The following is a 22468-nucleotide window of genomic DNA, read 5'->3' on the forward strand; positions in this document are numbered from 1 at the left end:
ACTTAATTTTCCCTCCTTAGAAAGCCAGGGGTTCCCTACTTGGGGTCCGCAGACTCCTTGGTTAATGGTGGTGGGTCAAGGCATAAAAAGGTTCGGGAACCCCTGCTCTAATTTGTCTTTGATGTACTCTCTCTAACAAGATTGTACACCAATTCAAAGTACTGGCTACAGCAGCACCATGCTAGTGTTTGTATTGATAATCGAATGGAAATACATATTTAATCAGATGGAAATTCAATTCAATAAATAGAATTTATAGGATGTTTGTATATCAAGTATGCTTTGAATGAAATTGGCTGAGCATGCACCTCTGCTTTTTTTTCTGTACAACTTTAAAATAAGACATATTTTCACTCATCTTTAAGTTTTTTCCCTCACAAATCACCCTTTATAAGTAGTCATCAAAGATGAGTGTCTACTTAAAATGTTATGAACCTTGAAGTTTGTTTCAGATCAGAGTGTACTTAGTGGGTCGGGGAGCATCTGTGGAAAAGGGAATAGCATTAATTTTTCAAGTCAAAAACCTTTTGTCAGAGCAGAGTTTGTCCCGCCCCCTGTGTAAAGTTGAAGTTGAACATTTCCAGGAAACTCCACTACACTTTTTTTCTTCTAGTGACTATTGACTTGGCAGCGTATGGAGTTGCATATTATTATCATGTTGCAAGGTTTTGTTATATCTACTCTGGTGACGCTGTGTGTTTTTAATTTAACAGTTCTGAAGCTAATGATCTAGCTCTTCGATTGGCTCGCCAGTACACTGGTCACTATGACATCATCACCCTCAATCAGTAAGTAGAAGAAATAAAAGAATACACATATTCAAGCTAAAAGTTTTTAATCCTGGTTTAGAGTTAAACCAAGTACTTCATAACACAGTGATTTGAACCAAATCCTTCAAACTTTGGAGCCTGGATTGAAATGCAGCTCTTTGTGTTTTATTATGTTGCTTAATAAATACTGAGTCTCTAGTAGAAAGACTAGCTGTGTTGGTTCTTTGATTTCATCACTTGGACTATAAAATGGTACGGCTAATAGAGCTGCTGTCTCACAGCTCCTGTAACTAGGGTGTAACTTTGATCTCCAGTGCTGTCTGTGTTGGGTTTGTATGTGTTTCCATCAGATGCTATGTCTCAAAGTTACTAACAGACTGCATTTATATAAGCAACATACATCAAAGTTGCTGGTGAACGCAGCAGGCCAGGCAGCATCTATAGGAAGAAGCGCAGTCGACGTTTCAGGCCGAGACCCTTCGTCAGGACTAGTCTCGGCCTGAAACGTCGACTGCGCTTCTTCCTATAGATGCTGCCTGGCCTGCTGCGTTCACCAGCAACTTTGATGTATGTTGCTTGAATTTCCAGCATCTGCAGAATTCCTGTTGTTTGCATTTATATAAACCTCCTTTATTGAAGGAGGTGGCAAAAGCTACTATAACAAAGGATACAAGAACACTTGGCAAAACCTTTGTTGGCTTTTGAAGGTTTGAAAGGATGAGATTAGTGGAGAAGTTTTTCTCTCTGCATATGTTGGGATTTTGCCTTTTATTCTATTTATTTATTTTACTTCATATCGTAACAGTAATTTTGCATTGTACTTGCAATTTTCTTGACATACGTAAAATGAATGTCTAACCAAGTAGCTGAAATTGCCAGTGTTTGGGGAGATGGTTACTGAAAGTATTCTGAAAAAAAAATTTCTTTACAGTTAAGGTTGTGCAATATTGGAACTTGTAAAGCTCATCCCCTTTGTCCTCAGCCCAAAGAGCTCTGTCAGCCTTGGCCTCTTACACATCTCTAATCTTGTTGCATCATGGGCATTCATGCTGGCAATTGCCAAAGTCCAACTCTGGGCTCCTCGCCCCAGAAGAAGGGCAGCAATTGAGAAGGTTAGGGAGATCTCTTTGTTTGATGTGATTTTGTTTGGCGGCTCCTGAGAGGCCCCTGAGAGCAGTTCACCGAGGGTACTGCTTTGAAGATGATGCCAGAGCGTGGCGACTGTTTGCAAGCTGCTCTCTGCAGATCCACTCACCTCCATGTCCTGTTGTAATGCAACAATCTGTATGGTCGGCAGGCAAAGAAAGTTTGTCACTGTACCTCAGTACACGTGACTGTTTACATAAACGCAGGCTGCAGCTGCCCCCCCCCGCCCCACCGGACTGAATCCTTTTATAATGAACATCTCATTACTATTCAGAGCATATTAAGTTATGAATTCAGCTTCAGTGCATGGTTGTTCAACAAGCTCCCCGGAACACAGAAGAGGAATTTCAGCTGAAGCTGTTCAGGGCAATGGTAGCACATTGCTTCTCAAGCAATTCTCCTCGGCGGTGGAGGGGAGGCAGATGTTATTATTTAAAGAGAGTCTGCTGATCACTACTGACCCTGCTTGATAGAGCACTGACCAGTACAGTACAGGGACAGGCCCTTCAGCTCCACAGTGCTGTGCTGAACCAATTAAATTAGTAATCAAATACACAACAAAACAAATCTCTTTTGCCTGCTCAATGTCCATATCCTTCCATTCATGTACATCCAAGAGGCTCTGGAATACCCTGTCAAATTTACGTCCACTATCACCCCAGGCAGTGCTTTCCAAGCACCCACCTCTCTCTGTGTAAAATAAAAACTTGCCCCGCACACCTGCTTTGAACTTGCCCCTGCCCCCACCTTAAATGCATGCCTTCTGGTAGTAGACATTTCAGTATTTCAGTCCAGGGTAAAAGAGGCTGTCTACTCTGTCCACACCTCTCATAATTGTATAAACTTTGACCAGATCTCCCTCCAGCCTCGGCCGCCCAAGTTCCTCCATCCTCCCCAAGATCCCTTTGTCCATCAACATTGCTAAAGGCCTTTCCGTTGCCATTGTCCTTGTCTTTATATTTGATCTCACACCTTATGTTTGTCTGGGTTAAACTCCACCTGTCATTTCTTCTCCCATATCCATAAGAGATCTATATCCCGCTATAGCTTTTCCAGTTTTCTACACTCTCCACAACACCAGTAATCTCCGTATCATCTGGAAATTTACATACTCACCCATCTATAATTTTCATCCAGGTCATTTATTTGTGTATATCATCCAGGTTTTTCTTCAGCCAAAGGGTGGTGAATTTGTGGAATTTGTTGCCACATGCAGCTGTGGAGGCCAGGTCATTGGGAGTATTTAAGGCAGACATTGCTAGGTTCTTGATTGGACATGGCATCAAGGGTTACAGGGAGAGGGCCAGGAAATGGGTTGAGGTGGAGAAAAAAAAAGGATCAGCCATGATTGAATGGTGGAGCAGACTCGATGGGCCAGATGGCCTAATTCTGCTCCTATGTCTCATATATAACAGCAGAGGTTCCAGTAGAGTTCCCTGTGGAACCAGAAGTCACAGACTTCCACCAGACTAAGTCTTGTTGAGCACTAGTCTCTGTCTCCTACAGGTAAGCCAATTCTGAATCCAGATAACCAATTCACCATGGACCCTATGGATCTTAATCTTGTGGATGAGACTCTTCGGAGGGACTTCGTCAAATGCTTTACTAAAAGCCATGTAGACAACATCCACAGCTCAGCCTTCATCAGTCAGCCTCATCACCTTGCCAAAAAAACACAAAGCAAGTTAGCACAACATGAATTGCCCCACAGAAAACAAGTGCTCATATATCTTATCCCTAAGAATCCTCTCCAGTAACTTTCCTACCACTAATGTGAGAATCACCAGGCTCCAGTTTGCAGAATTATCCCTGTTTCCCTTCATCAGTGATGGAACAACATTAGCTACTCACTAGTCTTCCGAGGCCTTGCTTGTGGCTGGGGAAGAAACAAAGGTATTGGTTGGCACCCCATCAATCTCCTCTCTTGCCTCTCTCAATAACCTGGGGTATATCCCTTCAGGACCCTAATATGTCAATGTTATTTGAATTATGAGTTGCTACTGTGTTTATAAAGCGTAGTGTGGTATGGTGTTGGCTCAATGCATCACCATCCACTTGTGGGCTGCTTTGAATTGAATTGACTTTATTACTTACATCCTTCATGTACATGAGAAGTAAAAATCTTTACATTACATCTCCGTCTAAATATGCAAAGTGCAATTTATAGTAATTTATAATAAATACTATGTACAACAGGACAGTCAATATAACATAGAAATACAATTGTATCAGTGTGAATTAATCAGTCTGATGGCCTGGTGGAAGAAGCTGTCCCGGAGCCTGTTGGTCCTGGCTTTTATGCTGTGGTACCATTTCCCGGATGGTAGCAGCTGGAACAGTTTGTGGTTGGGGTGACTCGGGTCCCCAGTGATCCTTCAGGCCCTTTTTACACACCTGTCTTTGTAAATGTCCTGAATAGTGAAATGTTCATATCTACAAATGCGTTGGGCTGTCTGCACCACTCTCTGCAGAGACCTGTGATTGAGGGAAGTACAGTTCCCATACCAGGCAGTGATACGGTCAGTCAGGGTGCTCTCAATTGTGCCCCTGTAGAAAGTCCTTAGGATTTGGGGGCCCATACCAAACTTCTTCAACCGTCTGAGGTGAAAGAGGTGCTGTTGTGCTTTTTTCACCACACAGCCGGAATGTACAGACCACGAGAGATCCTTGGTGATGTGTATGCTGAGGAATTTGTAGCTGTTCACCCTCTCAACCCCAGATCCAATGAGGTCTATAGGGGTTAGTCTGTCTCCATTCCTCCTGTAGTCCACAACCGGCTCCTTTGTTTTTGCAACATTGAGGGAGAGACTGTTTTCTTGTCACCACTGTGTCAGGGTGATGAGTTCTTCTCTGTAGGCTGCCTCATTATTATTTGTGATTAGTCCAATCAATGTAGTATCGTCAGCAAATTTAATTAGCGGATTGCAGCTGTGGGTGGTGACACCATACACTTGTGGGCTGGTTTGGTTATCCTCACTCATCTTCAGCACATAATGGTAAAAGTGAGAGGGAAGCTGGTGGAGCAACAGCTTACTGAGATCTCTAGACTATCTTACTTCCAGAGCTGGGTTATACAGCCCAGACCATGCACACTCCTGACTGATATACATCCACATAAAGCCAGGAGTACAGCTGAATATCATTAGCTTTTTTAAAACATCGGTGATGAAAGACAATAAAGCCATGAGCGTTAGTCAAATTGCTGGATTAGTATCGATCTTGGAGTCAAACTCAAATCTCACAAATCCAGAGGAGCCGAGGAGTTTGAGTTCAGGTAAATAAATACATCCGGAACTTAAAAAGTTATCTTCATTACTGGTGAACACCAAAATACTTGGTTTTCTGAAAACTTTGTGTGAGACTCCTTTAAAAAAGCTCTGCAGTCTTAGGACAAAGTTTGGATTGAAGTTGTGTTTCTTTCATTCCCCTTTCAGTGCTTACCACGGACATGTAACATCGTTGATTGACATCAGTCCCTATAAATTCCAAGAACTTCATGCCGAAACTCAGAAGGAATTTGTGTATGTTGTAAGTATTGGTAATAGTTTAACATTCCTGATGCAAGGTTTCCAACCGAAAATTCAACAGTTCTTCCTCCACCACCCCCCCCCCAACCCCCTGCAGATGCTGTTTGGCCTGCTGGGCTTCACCAGCAAGTTAACGCCTGCGTAATATTTCAGCTGTGTGAAAATGGGTAGATTGGTAACATGTAGTTCACTGTGAATAATTGGTCAATCATTTCTATTTTGACAACACTAACTCAGGAAGTTTAAAGAGTCTTGGCAGAGAGCCTATTGTTCTCTAAATTGAGACATGAGTGAGATAGGGCTCTAGACTAACTGCTGATCTGCTTAACTACAATGCTACTGCAGCTTAGCTTTGACATACCTATGCTGAGCAGAAGGAGACTCAGACAAGCTTACTTTAGACTTAGATTTGGAAATATAGCCCTTCCAGCAGAATGAGCCCCCACCTCCCAATTACACCGATCTGACTAATTAACCTACTAACCCATACGTCTTTGGAGCAACTCTTTAAGCTTCCCAAGTTTGTGTTATAAAAACAGAAATAATTGTCCAATTATTCACAGTGAATTATACTTTACCAAAGTGAATTATATGTTACTTCGATTTACAGCCTGCTGAATTGTGGCGAAACGCAACTTCAGGCCAGAATTAAGCATTGCTTGTGATGGCACAGGTTCTTACCTGGAACGTGACGTGACGCTGGGTAATGGAAGTGGCTGGTGACTGGCTGGTTGCTGCTGGCGTAAGTCTTTGCGATAGCCAGCATCCTTTGAAAAGCACTGAAGGAATTTTAGAAATTAGCGAAGGCTAACAAAATGTTCAGCATGTGAATCATATTTTACAAAAAAGCTTCTTTATTTATATTCTGCTGAAAGACACTAAAAATAGATTCAACAGCTATAAGAGTTAAGAAATTAATTGCTCTGCAGCCTGGGCAGTCAGAATGATGAGCAGTTGAAACAGCTGAATTTTAGGGTTTAGTAAAGGGAATCAGTGTTTACCTTCTCCTAGGCACCATCTCCAGATGTCTACAGAGGAAAGTACAGAGAAGATCACCCTGATCCAGCCTCAGCATACGCAGATGAAGTAAATGTGTTGATTCAAGAAGCTGAAAAGAAAGGCCGCAAGGTTTGTATCCACTGAGCAAAATTATTTATGCCACCGTGAGATTAACAGTGTGTCAATTATTATAGGGTCAACATCATTATCATTATGTGTCATGAGTGATCATGGTCTTTGACCATGATTTTCTTGGCAAATTTTTCTGCAGAAGTGGTTTGCCATCTCCTTCTTCCGGGCAGTGTCTTTACAAGACGGGTGACCCCCAAGCTATTATCAATACTCTTCAGAGATTGTCTGCCTGGCGTCAGTGGTCACATAACCGGCACTTGTGATATGCAGCAGCTGCTTGTACCTGTTTCCATGACTACACGTGACCCTGATCCGCTGGAGGGGGAGTGGTTTAAGCAGGTGCTACGCTTTTCCTCAGGGTAACCTGCAGGCTAGTGGAGGGAAGGAGTACCTTACACCTCCTTTGGATGTGAAATTTCTCAACTCAGCTGCCCATAGGGAAGGATTCAAAATTGCTTGGAGTAAATGACATTTAAAAATCTGTCGCATGTTTTGATTTAATTTGTGCCTTCTTTAGATGGCTTTGATATAGAAGGTATAATTCGCATTGAGCTTTGTTTTCTTAAAGTTTTCTTTGCAAGATTTATCCCATGCTTGCATTGTTTTGCATTGTCTGATGTTAATTCAAAACGGGTTTGAGGAAATGAAGAGATCAAATCTTTTCATTAAGCATTATTTCTATAGAAAATACAATAAAATGTACAAATGAACTATGATTTTATATGGTGCATCCTGATCCTGACACCAACTTGCTGCGTTTAGTACAGGTACATCAGTGTTTCATGAGATGAGGGATCAGGCTAAAATAATTATGTTGGTCCAGTGCAAAATAACTGCTCATTTAGCACTGACTCAGACAAAACCAACTTCGACCGATGTGGAAATAGATGAAAACAATTGTTGTTGCAGAAGCTCTTTTTATCAGCTTGGCAGCCAAGCGATCTCTGCTTTCTGTCCAGCTCCAATGTACCCTATTAAAGACCAGATTTAACCTTCAGAATCAGAAATCGATACTCCCACTGCACATAGGAAAATGCTGGAAAACGGGGGTGGTGGAATAAGATGATTATTCTAATCCTCTTCCATTTGCTTTGGCAAAAGTTTCAAATGAGCCTTCAAAGAAATGGCCTAGACCAGAGGTTAATCTCTATAAAGCTCTGTACTAAATATAACATTGTCATCTCATGCATTGTAACATTCAAACTGATATCTTCCTAGTTCTCCACAAGCAACACTGAAGCCAGAATGGTGTTATTTGAAAACACAGCCTGATTCATCAGCATTGAATTGCGAATAAAATGAAGTAGTGCTGATGTCACAAGAGCAATAACCGTGTTGTTAATGAATTAATGCTTTGAAATTACCCCAGAGTTGCTCCTTTGATTTCAGTCACACTTCCCAGTGAAGATACAACTCCAGAATATGAGGAACTCTGGAGAAATTTTCATTTGGTATGCTGAAGGTTTGATAGGACTTAAACATGAGACAAGTGATTTGCGGCAGTTAATATTTTGCTAATTGAATCCATCGCACCCCAACCTTTTTGATTCCTCCAGCATTTTTCTTACAAAATGAGTAGTTTATGGGCTATCTTCACTAAATAGTTCGTTCCACATGTTCACCCAAAGGTTAGGTAGGTCACGATTATGTAATCTTTCTGTACTAATGGATAGTTTTTTTCTCTTTCCCCTCTTTCTTGGATATTTTCACAGGTAGCCGGGATGTTGATCAGCCCCAGAGAGAGTAACGACTAACACTCCGTGTGTCAGTAGCGCCCCTGGTGTGCAGTAATGTACTTGAAACACCAGCTTGCTCTGTTACTCTCTAACTACCTGATCAAGGCCTGAGACGTGGTTTATTTCCAGGAGGACCATCTGCTGTGGAAATCAGATATCCAGGGAGGGCTCTTAACCTTTTGCCTGGTATTTGGTAGCTTTGCAAATACAGACAGGAGCTGGGAATCCATCCTATTTTGGAATGTGAGCAAGTACAATATACCAGAATGGATTCCGCCAAGGAGCCTCAAGTCAAGCAGATTGCATATAATGTTTCTGACAGTTATTAAATAATTGCCCACTTGCTGGGAGCCCTTCCCTTTGTGATAACATGTGGCTAACCAGTCAGGGGTTAAGATTTCACTCAAATAAACTAAACTGATTACTGTCTTTCTTGAAGCAACAGACAAAGAAATTTTACTTGAACCTTTAATGGACACCTTGAAAATAACAGGAAACTGGGATTTCAACTCTGGTGACTGAAAATTGTTCTTGACTATTTCTTTTTTACAAATGGTCATGCAACTTTGAAGAAATATGGAAAACTATGGTGACCAGAGTTTGCTGAAGATTCTCATGTTTTCCAAAAGTCCTTGTTTTTTTTACTATCTTAATGACTGTGGAGTGATTAACTGTTCTGTACCTTGGTTTCCAATTGAATTACCATCCATCTAGTGTCATGAAAGCTGGAGATGTGTGGTTTTCATATCATCTTCTTTTGTATAGATGGCTGCTTTTATTGCTGAATCCATGCAGAGTTGCGGAGGTCAGATAATCCCGCCGCCTGGCTACTTCCAAAAAGTGGCGCAGTAGGTACACGGTTTGTGTTTCTTCTTTAAGGGTAGAAGGCTAGATACAGCTTCCATCTTACTTTGCATTTAAAATCCTGTCTTCCCTCTGAGTAAGAGTGGACGAGACGATTAATGAACTCTTCTCTGATCACTAATGCATGTATTGGGGTGTGATAATTATTGCTGACGCTTAACATACTCGGCAGGAGACGTAACCCTACAACCTCTGCCTTAAGAGGCAAGAGCGTTCCGGTGATCAATGACTTTAAACGATGTTATAAACCTGTCTGCAGTGGTGATGGAGGAAGGGCTGGTGAATGGACAAGGGTAGCTCTTGTCAATTAGGAGCAGAGGTAGGCTTTCTGATCATTCAGGACTGCTCAATCGTTCACTGGTATCACAGCTGATTTACTATTTCCTTGACCTTTTCCCATATCCCATCATTCCTTTAGAATCCAAAAACATATCGATCACTGTTGTGAATGAACTCAATGGTACAGTCTCCACCAGCCCTCCATTGATATCACAGAACCAGAGTGAAAGTCCTTCACAATTTAACTGCACATTGGCATTCTTAGACCCCAGTTCATAAACCCTCTGCCCTGGCCACCCAATGGTTAAAATGCCCGTGACAGCTTGTAGACAACACAAGATTATGATCTGATCATTTGAAAGAATTGGCATTCTGTTGCTAGTGTGGAGAAATGTTTTTAAGTGTGTGTGGACTGGTCATGAAAGGATCTGTTTGCTGCCTGTCCCTTCTCTCGGTGTTTGGTCGAACTGCATGGCTGCTTCTGTTTTCAGATACGTGCATAATGTGGGGGGAGTGTTCATAGCCGACGAAGTCCAAGTCGGCTTTGGCCGAGTGGGGAAACATTTCTGGGCCTTCCAGTTGCAAGGAGAGGACTTTGTTCCAGACATTGTCACCATGGGCAAACCCATCGGAAACGGCCACCCTATGTCCTGCGTGGTTACGACCAAAGAAATTGCAGAGGCATTCGGAGCGTCTGGACTTGAATATTTTAACACGGTGAGTCATTGAAAGTTTTAGTTCAATAAAAGTAGTCGGGCCGGCCCATCAAGTGTAAAGCTGACCATGAAAATCCTTGAGTGCAAAGTTAACTGATTTGTCAAGTCCAATCCAATGGATGGGCATAATTAATTAGCTTGTAGGTGACACAACAATTGGTGGAGTTGTGGATAGTGAAGGTTGTTAAAGGAAATGTCAGGATATAGTTCATCTACAGATATGGGCAGAGAAATGGTAAAAGTAGTCCAATCCTCGAAAGTGGGAGAAATTGCACTTTGGGAGGTCCAATGTAAGGGGGCAGTAAATGGCAGGATATTTAGAAGCAGTGATGTACAGAGGGATCTCCGGAAGTACATAAGATGATGAAGAAAGCATCTGGTATGTTTGCCCAAATTGGTCGGGGCATTGCGTATAAGAATGAGGAAGTCATGTTACAACTGTGTTAAACTTTGGTTAGACCACTTTTGGATGATAGTGTGCAGATTGGGTCACCCATTACAGGAAGGATATTAAAGTTTTGATGAGGATACAGAGAGTGTTACCAGGATGCTGCCTGGATTCTGGATTAGAGAGGGAAGATTGGACAAACTTGAATTGTTTGCTCTAGATTAGAGAGAGGAGGTTGGACAATTTGAATTGTTTGCTCTGGAGCATTGAAAGCTGGTGTGACACCTAACAGAGGTCCAAAAGCGATGCAAGGCCTAGATGCTCAGTTTTTTTATCCCAGGGTAGAAATGCAAATACTGAAAAAAACGTAGTTTACAGTGGGAGTGGAGAAGTTTAAAGAAGATATGCAGGGCAAGTTGTTCCACACACATCTCTGGAAAGGGCTGCTAGGGATGATAATGGAAACTGACACATCCTAGCATTTATGAGGCATTTAGACAGGCTCAGGAATATACAAGCCATGGAAGGATATGGATCATATGTAGATAGATTCGTTTGGTTTAAGTTGTGGTCACGCTCAACACAGACATCAAGGGCTGAGGCCCGGTTCCAGTGTGTCATCCTGCTTCATGTTCTATGTTCTGTAATTGACCAAAGGAACCTGAATGAAGGTGAGTCAAAGTAGCAGACCTACCTGCCTTTGATTATTACCGGAGGATCCCCTGATGAAAGTGCATTGGGGTCTGATGCTTGAGCCTTCATTATAACTTAACCACATTCACTCCCGAAAGCATTGTAGAATGAGCTGAGTGGTCGGGCACACAGGGGTTGCTGCTTGACGTGAAGCCAATGTTCACAACTTTGTTTTCATCCTTTGCTGAGAGAAAAAGAAATCAGGGATCCTGGAAACCAGAAGGCACAGAGGCACTTGGAGTTTACACGTGAGAAAATACTTAAGCTCATATCTAACTATGAAAAAAAAATCTAAAGAATTTAATGTGATGGATTCCTTGAAAGAGTGAATTAAAAGAAGGCTGGGTAGAGTAAACCTGGATTATTTAGAGTTTAAAAGAGTACAAATTTATCTCTCTAAACATCTTAATAATGGGTAGAGCCAAATTTAGACTTTAAAGTGGAAATGTCAGGGATGTCTCTGGGTGTGCTGGTAATGAGAAAGTCTGGAGCACAGTGACACATTCAGAATCCCAGGTAAAGTGGCATCCAATTGGAGTCTTGTAGAAGAGCATAGTCTGCAAGGCTCACGGCTTTACGCTATGGATTTGCCTCTCAGATCCCACGCCAGAGGTGTTTGACTTGAAGCAAGACCCAATTTTCATGGGAATTGGGGAGTTATGAATTTGATCACAAAGAAAAAGAAACAGTATACTAGAATAACTCAAATGATCAATTTGGACAAAAGAAGAGAGACAAAAGATTGCCAGGGTATAGCTATACAAGGGAGCGTAGGTTGGAGGCTGGTATGTGGTAGGTGGAATCAGGTGTGGAAGAAATGTTGGTAAGTTGGAACCAGATTTGGGGGTGGGGAAAGAGATTAGAGAGGAAAACAGAGGGAGAAGAAAACGTGATGGACGGATGAGGAGAGCACTGGTTTAACTGAAATTGGAAAATCTTCTGTTCATATTTTTGGGTTGTAAATTATCTAACAAAAATATGAGATGTTCTTCTTCCAGTTTGAGTTAGGCCTCTTCACAGCTTTGAAGGAGGTCAAAGAGAGATCAGTGTGGGAGTGGGAAAGAGAGGCATTCCACTGAATCAGCAATACTCACACCCACAAATAACAAATATTCAGAAAAGGAAAATGCTTAAGAAATTAGCTAACATTTTCACTCTTCACAGTGAAGCTTAGAGTTATGATTAGGCTCTTTGATACACAATTATGCTATTTTGGCTAAAGAAAAAAATGTCGCCTTTAAAGCAGCAACCGTTTTCAAAGAGGTAAAATACTTGATAGCTTCCAATTATTTTATGAAGCATGTTCTGTATCCAATACCTTTTTGCCTTTGAAGTGGACATTCTTTTATCCTAACCCACCTGCCCATGTTTCAGTTTGGAGGTAACCCCGTCTCGTGTGCTATCGGTCTGGCTGTTCTAAACGTTATTGAGGAGGAGGATCTGTGCGGCAATGCAACAAGAGTAGGAAATTACCTGATGGATTTACTGAGAGAACAGCAAGCCAAACATGAACTTATTGGGGATGTGAGGTAATGTTTGTTCGCAGTATCTTAGCAACACCACCCTTCATAGAAGAAGGTATATAATAAATGTCTGTTGCTTTAACAAAGTCCAGTTGGTGACTCTGACAGCACAACACTACACTTTGATTTATGGAGACTCTGAACATGGAAGGGTCTGATGAGCACCTGTCGTTTGGAATTCCCAACTCCATCTTTGTCCCAGCCATCATGTAAATGTGATCTACCTTTCCAGGCATACTTGATGATATCTTACCTCCATGAAATAAACTCCAAACGCATTTAGAGCTCTGACTTCCTCCCCTCGCTTCCCTCCGCCAACTTTTCCAAAAAGATTAGGGCCAAGTTAACAATATATATAGTTGAGAGCCCCGGCATCTGCACAAGACTTTTTCTGCCCACAACTATGCCGACGACTAACTATGGCACTGAAGTTTCTGATGGTTGTCCTGTGGAGACATAACGTTCTGGCATCAGTTTGGCTGTTCACGGGGCAGCCAAAATCATTCCTCTCGCCGGTTCAGATCACTGGGCTGAGAATGCCGTGACGGTAAATTTGATGAGTTGTTGTAAGGGTTGTTTATTGGGCTGAACAGCAGATACGAGGATGAAGCTGGAGCATTGCAGCCACACTTACTGCGCCCAGGCAAATGCTGAATATACCGCGTTGGCCTTTGTATGATAACAGTGAAGCTTTGAGCAAACCACCAGATAATACAGATCTAGCCTGGCTTTGTTGACTGGCATCCGGCCAGTGCTGTCCCAAAATTCTGATGTTAAAGCCTTGCAGTGATTCACATGTCATCCATCAGTTTTATGTATTGCATCCAGTGCTCCCTTTGCACCTTCCTCTACATCAATGGGATCTATTTACCCACACGCCACCTCCCAGCTTCTGACAACACTCCCCACCCTCCCTCACCCAGATCCACCTATCACCTGCGAGGTCCTGCTCCAGTCCTTCCCTTTCCCCTGCTGTTTCACACTGGCTATCTCCCTTCTTTCTTTCCAATCCTGATGCAGGACCTCGGCCCAAAGCGTTGACCTCCGATTACCTTTTATAGATGCTGCCTGACCTGCTAAGTTCCTCCCATACTTTCTGTGTGGCAGTGTTTTTGAGTCACCAGTGAATTCTGTTTCTGTTGTTGATGGTTTCACGTGAATCCAGCCCAATCCAAGTCTACGTGGTCCACTTTTAGATTTGTTGGTTTACTTACAGGTTCAGCACAGTTTCCAGCCTAACAGGTCCATACCGCCCATTACGCCAATGTGACCAATTAGCCTCCTGACCCGTACATCTTTGGTATGTGGAAGGAAGCTAAACTGCCCAGAGGAAAGCTGTGCAGTTGAGAGGAGAACGCACAAAGTCCTTACAGGCAGCAACGGGAATTGAACCCGGGTCACTTGTGCTGTAGTAGCGTTACACGACCGCAGTGCCCACTTTTAGGTGGCAAAGGATGCCACTTTTATCACAGCAACACAAACACCAGAACCATCACTGCACAGCCCTGCTTCTGGCTCTTTGACTCGGGGTAGATTACCGACACCTGAATGCCCCGAGGAATTCTGGTAAAACGCATGTCCTGGCACCCTGCTGAAGATCCAAGTCACCATAAACTTACTGACCTCAGTTTTGTGTAACAACCCCCCATGGCAGACAATCTGTGCAAGTCCCGAAGGCGGTGAATGACTGATAAATTTGTTCTCATGCAGCTGGTTAGGTATTGTACATCTCCAATGAACTGAATATTTTTCTCAATGCAGAGGTGTGGGTTTCTTCATTGGAGTTGACCTGGTGAGAGACCGTAGGAAGAGAACACCGGCCAAGGCAGAGGCACAGCACATAATCTACAGGTAACAAGGCAAAGCCCTTTCTTGTTTTAGTTACTAATTAAAAACCCAGAACTGACAGGCATGTCACTTCTGGGTCTCTCTTCCCGCCATCACAGACATTTACACCACACACTGCATCTGTAAAGCAAACAGCATTATGAAGGACCCCATGCACCCCTCATACAAACTCTTCTCCCTCCTGCCATCTGGCAAAAGGCACCAAAGCATTCGGGCTCTCACGACCAGACTACGTAACAGTTTCTTCCCCCAGGCCATCAGACTCCTCAATACCCAGAGCCTGGACAGACACCAACCTACTGCCCTCTACTGTGCCTATTGTCTTGTTTATTATTTATTATTATTTATTGTCGTGCCTGCACTGTTTTGTGCACTTTATGCAGTCCTGGATAGGTCTGTACTCTAGTGTAGTTTTTGTGTTTTTTCTTACATAGTTCAGTGTAGTTTTTGTATTGTTTCATGTAGCACCATGGTCCTGGAAAACGTTCTCTTGTTTTTACTATGTTCTGTACCAGCAGTTATGGTTGAATGACATTAAAAGTGACTTGACGTGACTTGATTTGACTTGACTTGACTTGACTTGACCTGATGTCATACAATATAGCATTATGTAAAGCAGCTTTCACCACTAATCACATGATGAATTGTTCAGATATATCTGAATGGTTCCCTAACACTGCAACCCATCAGGGCCTGAGGATGGGCACCTCTTTATATTGTCACTTAGTGTGGAGATCCAGGGTCAGCCTTATCATGGGTTGGAGGAATCACATTGTCACAGGGGTGATTGAGGTACCCGATAAATTTTGACATCTTTTTTTGACATCGAGTCTTCCTGCACCTGAATTCCAGCCCGAGTTTCATCTTCACAGCGTGGGTCCTAAACTTCCTCACATTTGCTAATATAAGTGAGACTTGATTTTCAAAGTTGCTTGTTAGAGGAAAGCAGGCTGTAATGCCTTCCAAAATTACTGGGCTGCTTTGAGGACCTGCCTGAGTCCTAGTGGAACATGATGCTGTCCAGCCACATCTGCTGATGGGTAAACCAGATTTGAGGCAGCTGCCTTTGGTCTGTGCTCCTCAGGCAGGAGAGTGCACTTGAGGACCACAAGAGGAAAACAGAGGTTGCCTTTAGTTGGGAGCTGGCCAGTAATGACTGGGGATGAGAGTACAAAGTAGGTTTAATATCACCAGCATATGTCATGAAATTTGTCGTCTTTGCAGCAGCAGTACAATGCGATACATAATAACAGAGAGGAAAAAATGTGAATAGTTAAGTAAGTCGTGCAAAAATAAAATTAGAAAAAGTAGTGAGGTAGTGTTCATGGGTTCAATGTTCATTCAGAAACAGAATATGGGTTCAAGACTGCAAATTTGATTCTTTGTCAATTTACTGCTGCAGGCTGAAGGACCAGAATGTATTACTGAGTGCTGATGGACCTCATCGGAATGTACTGAAATTCAAGCCACCAATGTGTTTCACCACAGAGGATGCCAAGTTTGTGGTAGAGAAAATCGATGAAGTTCTCACAGGTACGCTCTCCTATCAGGAAATGTACATCTCTGTCGCTAACCAGTAGTGTGCAGGATGGGGTGCCGAAAGTGTAGCTGGCTGCTGGTACTGACACCCGCGCTCACAAGTGAATCTCACTCTGAGTCACGGTCGTAGTATCCTGGAAACTGTTCTGTCTGTGCTTGGCCTCAAGCCAGTTTTTTCAGCTGTTTTCTCTTTATTTGAGATTGTATTGCAACTGTAAAATCGGTATTCAGGAACGTAAACTCTGACTGGCATCCAGCTCATTAGATGTAACGTTAGTATAGGAGCCCCAGTGTGCTGGCCTCTCTCCTGGCTTGTACTTGTATGGCCAACACCAGGCCTGGGACAGGAACACAAAGCTGACTTTACCCATTCACTGTGACATCTGTCCATCCTTCACCAATATCATACAAACTATCCCCTTGCCACATTGTAAAAGGTGTTCCTTTCACTCCATAGGAAGATTGTGCGTTATAAAACCCTCTAATAAATAATTCCATATTCTTAAAATGTTGGCAGAATAGCACCAATTGCTGAAGTGAGGACCTGTTACAATCTAAAAGGATTAACGTCTACTGGTTTGGATTGAAATGGTTTAGCATAAAGCAAGTTTGACCAGTTTTCCAGTGCTAGAGTCAACAAATTCTGAATTGTGGATGTGTGGTTATGCAAATGGAGATGCCACACTGGGCAGAGGTTGGCACTGCCAGACGGTAAGGCATCTTTTTGAGGCATTCAGGAGCACTGAAGCTGATCCTGGGTGGAGATGAGGGAAAACATTCTATATTCCACCATTGTAGCCCAACAGCCAGCTGCATAACCCTGCACTGTTTTATGACTTTAGAGTATTGGTCTAGTTCTGTTCAGCTAGGCTTTGCAGTGCAAAGTTAATGATTCCTGAATGTACACGTGTGAAAGCTTCACTCAAAATATCAAGATATTCCACTGAAAAGCTGTCATGAGGAACTATTCTCCAATATGCATTTTACATGTTAGCTTTTACAAAATCTTTGAAGTGGCACAGAAAAAAAAACTTAAGGAGGTCGAGTCTTGTAATTTTGGCAGACAGTTGTTAGGTTGGAAAGCAATTGTCTAGACAGGGGAAACGTGGAGCTATTGGTCTGCTGCACCACTCAACAAACTCGGAGAAGATCTTCATGACAGTGTCACTATGCTGCTCTCTTCCCAGACTCCTTGACTTCCCTGTAGTCCAAATTTCTATCATTCACTGCCCTCAATGGCCATCAACCATAACTTTGTGGGTAGCAAATTCCAATCACACATGATCCTCTCAGAGAAGAGATAATTCTTCATATCCACCTAGATGAATTCCATAGATTCACCACCCTCTGGCTAAAGAAATTCCTTCTCACCTCCGTTCTAGAAGGATGTCCCTGTATTCTGAGGCTGTGTCCTCTGGTCCTAGACTCTCCACATCCACTTTACCCAGACATTTCAATATTTGATAGGTTGGAATGAGAATTCCACCCCCCCCCCCCGCCCGCCTCATTCTTCTAAACTCCAGCAAGTACAGACCCACAGCTATCAAACACTCCTCATATCCTAACCCTTTTGTTCCTGGGATCATTCTTGTGAATCTCCTCTGGTCCCTCTCCAATGCCAGCACATCTTTTCTTAGATAAGAGGCCCAAAACTGCTCACAATACTCCAAGTGTGGTCTGACCAGTGCCTTATAAAGCCTCAACATTACATCCTTGCTTTCGTATTCTAGTCCCTCAAAATGAAAGCTAACATTGCATTTGCTTTCCTTACCATTGACTCAACCTCAAATTAACCTTTATGGAATCCTGCACGAGGACTCCCAAGTCCCTCTGTATATCTAATTTTTGAATTTTCTCTCCATTTAGAAAATAGTCCATACCTTTATTCCTTCTGCCAATGCACTTCCCTACATTGTATTCCATATGTCACTTCTTTGGCCATTCTCTGAATCTGTCTAGGTCCTTCTGCGGACACCCTGCATCCTCAAAACTTCTGCCCCTCCACCTATCTTCTTATTGACCACAAAGTTGGCCACAAGCCATCAATTTCTTCATCCTATTGTTGACATACTGTACAACAATGAAGAGTTCCCTAAAACCTCATCCTTAGTAATAGACTCCAACATCTTTCCAACCACTGAAGTCAAGCTAATTGGTCTATAATTTCCTTTCTTCTGCCTTCTTCCCTTCTTAGAGTGGGGTGACATGTGCAAATTCTAGTCCTCAGGAACCATTCCAGAATCTCATGGTTCTTGAAAGATCAATACAAATTACTCCACAATCTCTTCAACTACCTCTTTCAGAACCCTGGGCTGTAGTCCTTCTGGTCCAGGTGATTTAACTTCCTTCATGCTTTTCAGCTTCCCAAGCACCTTCTCCTTAGAAATAGCAATGACGCTGACTTCTACCTCATCGCACTCTCACATTTCTGGCATTCTGCTAGTATCTTCCATGGTGAAGACTGACACAAAGTACTTATTAAGTTCCTCCGCCATTTCTTTGTCCCCTGTTATTATCCTCCATTGTCATTTTTCAGCAGTCTGAAATCTACTCGTGCCTCTCTTTTACTCTTTGTATATCTGAAAAAACTTTTTGTGTCCTCTTTTATATTATTAGATAGCTTACCTTCATATTTCATCTTTTCTCTCTTTATTGACTTCTTATTTGCCTTCTGTTGGATTTTAAAAGTTTCCCAATCCTCCACCTTCCCACTAATTTTTGCTCTATTATATACCCTCTCTTTTGCTTTTATGCTGTCTTTGATTTCCCTTGTCAGACACAGTTGCCTCATCCTCCCTTTAGAATACTTCATCTTTGGGATGCCTTTTTCCTGCTCCGTCTGAATTTCCCCCAAAAATACCAGCCATTGCTGTTCCGCTGTCATCCCTAAGTGTCTCCTTCCAAATGACTTTGGTTAGCTGCTCTCTCATGTCTCTGTAATTCCTTGTACTCCACTGTAATACTAATATATTTGATTTTGTCTTCTCTTTCTCAAACTTCAGGGTGACTTCTTTCATATTATGATCACTACCTCCTAAAGGTTCCTTTACCTTAAGCATCCCAATCAAATCTGGGTTATTGCATACTACCCAATGCAGAATTGTCATTCCCCATGGTGAGCTCAACCATGAGCTGTTCTAATAAAACCCCTCTCATTGGCATTCTAAAATTTCCCTCTCTTGGGATCCACCACCAACTGGATTTTTCCAATCTACCTGCATATTAAAATCCCCCATGATTGCCACCTTTCTACATGCCTTTTCTATCTCCTCTTGTAATTTTTACCCCACCTCCAGCCTGCTGTTCGGAGGCCTGTATATAACTCCCTTCAATGTCTTTTTACTCTTGCAGTTTCTTAACTCTACCCAGGAGGATTCGACATCTTCTGATCCTATGTCGCCTATTTCCAAGGATTTGGTTTCATTTTGTCCCAATAGAACCGCCTCACCCCCTCTGCCTACCTGCCTGACTTTTTGATACAATGTGTATTATTGGACGTTAGGCTCTCAAATGTGAACTTCTTTCAGCCACAACTCAAGAGATGCCCTTGGCATCATACCTGCTAATCTCTATCTGCGCTTAAAGATCATCTACCCTATTCCATATTCTGCATGCATTCAAATATACACCTTCAGTCCTGTATTCATCGCCCTTTTTAATTTTAGCCCCCTGTTATACTTTAACTCATCCCACTGACTTCAATTTTCTTTTAAGATACAGAGCGCAATGGCCCTTCCATACCTTCGAGCCACGCTACCCAGCAATCCCCTGATTTAATCCTAGCCTAATCACTGGACAATTCACAATGACCAATTAGCCTACAAACTGGCATGTCTTTGAACTGTGGGAGGAAACCAGAACACCCAGAGGAAATCCATGCGGTCGTGGGGAGAATGTACAAACTCCGTACAGGCATCAGCGGGAATTGAACCCGGGTCTCCTGTACTGTAAAGCGTTGTGCTAACCACTACGCTACCATGCTGCCCTGTTTGCCCTATCATCTGCCTGCCCTTCCCCACAGCCTCACTATACACTGCATCTAGTTGTGCACCAAATGCTCCATCCTCAGCCCTATCACTCCAGTTCCCACCCCCCTGCCAAATTAGTTTAATCCCTCCCCAACAGCTCTAGCAAACCCGCCTGCAAAGATATTGGTCCCCCTCAAGTTCAGGTGTAGCCTGTCCTTTTTGTACAAGTCATACCTTCCCCAGAAGAGATTCCTATGATCCAGAAATCTGAAACCTTGTCGCCTGCACCAATTCCTCAGCCACACGTTCATTTGCCAAACCAACCTCACTGGCACGTGGCACAAGCAGCATTCCAGAGATTACTACCCTGGAGGTCCTGCTTTTCAGCTTTCTGCCTGACTCCCTGTATTCTCTCTTCAGGATCTCCTCCCTTTCCCTACCTATGTCACTGGTGTCAATATGCACCATGTCTTCTGGCTGTTCACCTTCCCCATTTGGGATGTCGTGGACCCAATCCGAGTCTTCTCCAACCCTGGCACCCGGAAAGCAACATACCATGTGGGTGTCTCTTTCATGTCCACAGAATCTGCTTTCTGCTCCTCTAATCATGGAATTCCCTATCACTCCTACATTCCTCTTCTCCTCCTTTCCCTTCTGTGCCACTGAGCCAGACTCAGGTCCAAAGACCTGGCTGCTGCTGCTTCCAACTAGCTCGTCAGCCCCAACAGTATCCAAAGCAGCATACTTATTATTGAGGGGGATGGCCACAGTGGTACTCCGCACTGCCTGCCTATGCACCTTCTCTCTTCTGACAGTCACCCAGGTCTGACTCCTGCCACTTAGGGCTGACTACATCCCTGTAGCTTCTGTCTCTCACCTCCTTAGTTACCTGTATGAGGCGAAGGCCATCGAGCTGCAACTCCAGTTCCTTAACACAGTCTCTAAGGAGCTGCAGCTCGATGCACTTTGTGGAGGTGTAGTTGTGAGGGAGAGTTAACCCGCAGTTAACACCTTAACAGTGGATCCAACATTTTTCCAGTGATTAATGTTAAGCTAATTAGATTCCCGCATTTTACTTGAACAGTAGTGTAAGATTTGCAGTTTTCCGATCCTCCAGGACCTCTCCCAGAACCCGAGTAATTTTAGTGCCATCAGAGCATCCACTGGCTCTGCAGCCACTTTCTTTAAGACCCCAGTATATAGGCTACCAGACTTGGCCTTCTGATACCATTATTTTCTTTGGTAAAATTGTTTCTGAAAAACCATATAACATTTACAGCATGGAAGCAGGTCATCTTGACCCTTGCAGTCCGTGCCGAACTCTTACTCTCACCTAGTCCCACCAACCTGCACTCAGCCAATAACCCTCCATTCCTTTCCTGTCCATATAGCTATCCAATTTAACTTTAAATGACAACATCAAACCTGCCTCAACCACTTCTGCTGGAAGCTCGATCCACACAGCTATCACTCTGAGTAAAGAAGTTCCCCCTCATGTTACCCCTAAACTTTTGCCCTTTAATTCTTAACTCATGTCCTCTAGGTTGAATCTACTCCACTCTCAATGGAAAAAGCCTATCCATGTCAACTCTATCTATCCCCCTCATAATTTTAAATACCTCTATCAAGTTCCCCCTCAACCTTTTACACTCCAAAGAATAAAGACCCAACTTGTTCAATGTTTCTCTGTAACATAGGAGATGAAACCCAGATAACATTCTAGTAAATCTTCTCTGTACTGTCTCAATTTTGTTGACATCTTTCCTAGAATTCAGTGACCAAAATTGTACACAATACTCCAAATTTGGCCTTACCAATGCCTTGTACAATTTTAATGCTGAAGGCAGTGCTAAATGCTGATCTTTCTATGCTCAGTTATTGTTTATTGTCTTCTGCTATGAAGATTGTAATGAAATGATTACTTAGAATCTCTATTACATTATTTTCAATTATTACCTCCACAGGCTCATCCTCCAGGGCAGGGGTCCCCAAACTTTTTTGCAGTGTGGACCGGTTTAATATTGACAATATTCTTGCGGACTGGCCGACGGGGGGGGGGGGGGGGGGGAGTAGGGTTGCCAACGAACAAGAGCAGCAGTCAAATGCGTTGTTTACCCAAAAGACTACAATGACCATGAAGCCTTGCGCGGGCACCAATGCGCATACGCGTCGTGACCCGCCGATTTCCGCCCCCCCCCCACCTCCCCAAGCCTTTTTGGCGATTCTGTTTGTGGCGGTGGGTGTTAATCACTACCGGAATATAGGTGATAAGTGGGTAATACACTCAATTTTGTTTCTAAAAAGGTTTATCTAACGAATTTAATATTAAACACAGAACGC

The 22468-nt window shown here is 43.0% G+C and overlaps 1 protein-coding gene and 1 long non-coding RNA gene across 3 annotated transcripts in view; one reads left to right on the plus strand and one right to left on the minus strand.

Annotated features, from left to right (window-relative positions):
* The window catches only part of LOC134344128 (ethanolamine-phosphate phospho-lyase-like), a 41308-nt gene that overhangs the window by 5795 nt on the left and 13045 nt on the right, over positions 1 to 22468 (plus strand). The window contains exons 4-11 of the mRNA XM_063043438.1: positions 714 to 788; positions 5351 to 5444; positions 6455 to 6571; positions 9076 to 9158; positions 9945 to 10170; positions 12625 to 12779; positions 14535 to 14624; positions 16024 to 16154. Of these exons, the coding sequence (XP_062899508.1) occupies positions 714 to 788; positions 5351 to 5444; positions 6455 to 6571; positions 9076 to 9158; positions 9945 to 10170; positions 12625 to 12779; positions 14535 to 14624; positions 16024 to 16154 (971 nt within the window). The remainder of the gene's footprint in view (positions 1 to 713; positions 789 to 5350; positions 5445 to 6454; positions 6572 to 9075; positions 9159 to 9944; positions 10171 to 12624; positions 12780 to 14534; positions 14625 to 16023; positions 16155 to 22468) is intronic.
* Positions 1347 to 22468, minus strand: part of LOC134344129 (uncharacterized) — a 47176-nt gene continuing 26054 nt past the window's right edge. Inside the window, exons 3-6 of one of the 2 annotated variants that reach the window (XR_010017366.1) lie at positions 11252 to 11459; positions 6445 to 6551; positions 6125 to 6222; positions 1347 to 3577 (exon numbers count right to left, since the gene is read on the minus strand). This is a non-coding gene — a long non-coding RNA (uncharacterized LOC134344129). Of the gene's footprint in view, positions 3578 to 6124; positions 6223 to 6444; positions 6552 to 11251; positions 12618 to 22468 lie in introns of those variants that run through there. The other variant, XR_010017365.1, reaches the window with a different exon arrangement.

Source organism: Mobula hypostoma, chromosome 3 (genome assembly GCF_963921235.1).
Source record: "Mobula hypostoma chromosome 3, sMobHyp1.1, whole genome shotgun sequence".
Taxonomy (NCBI): Eukaryota; Metazoa; Chordata; class Chondrichthyes; order Myliobatiformes; family Myliobatidae; genus Mobula; species Mobula hypostoma.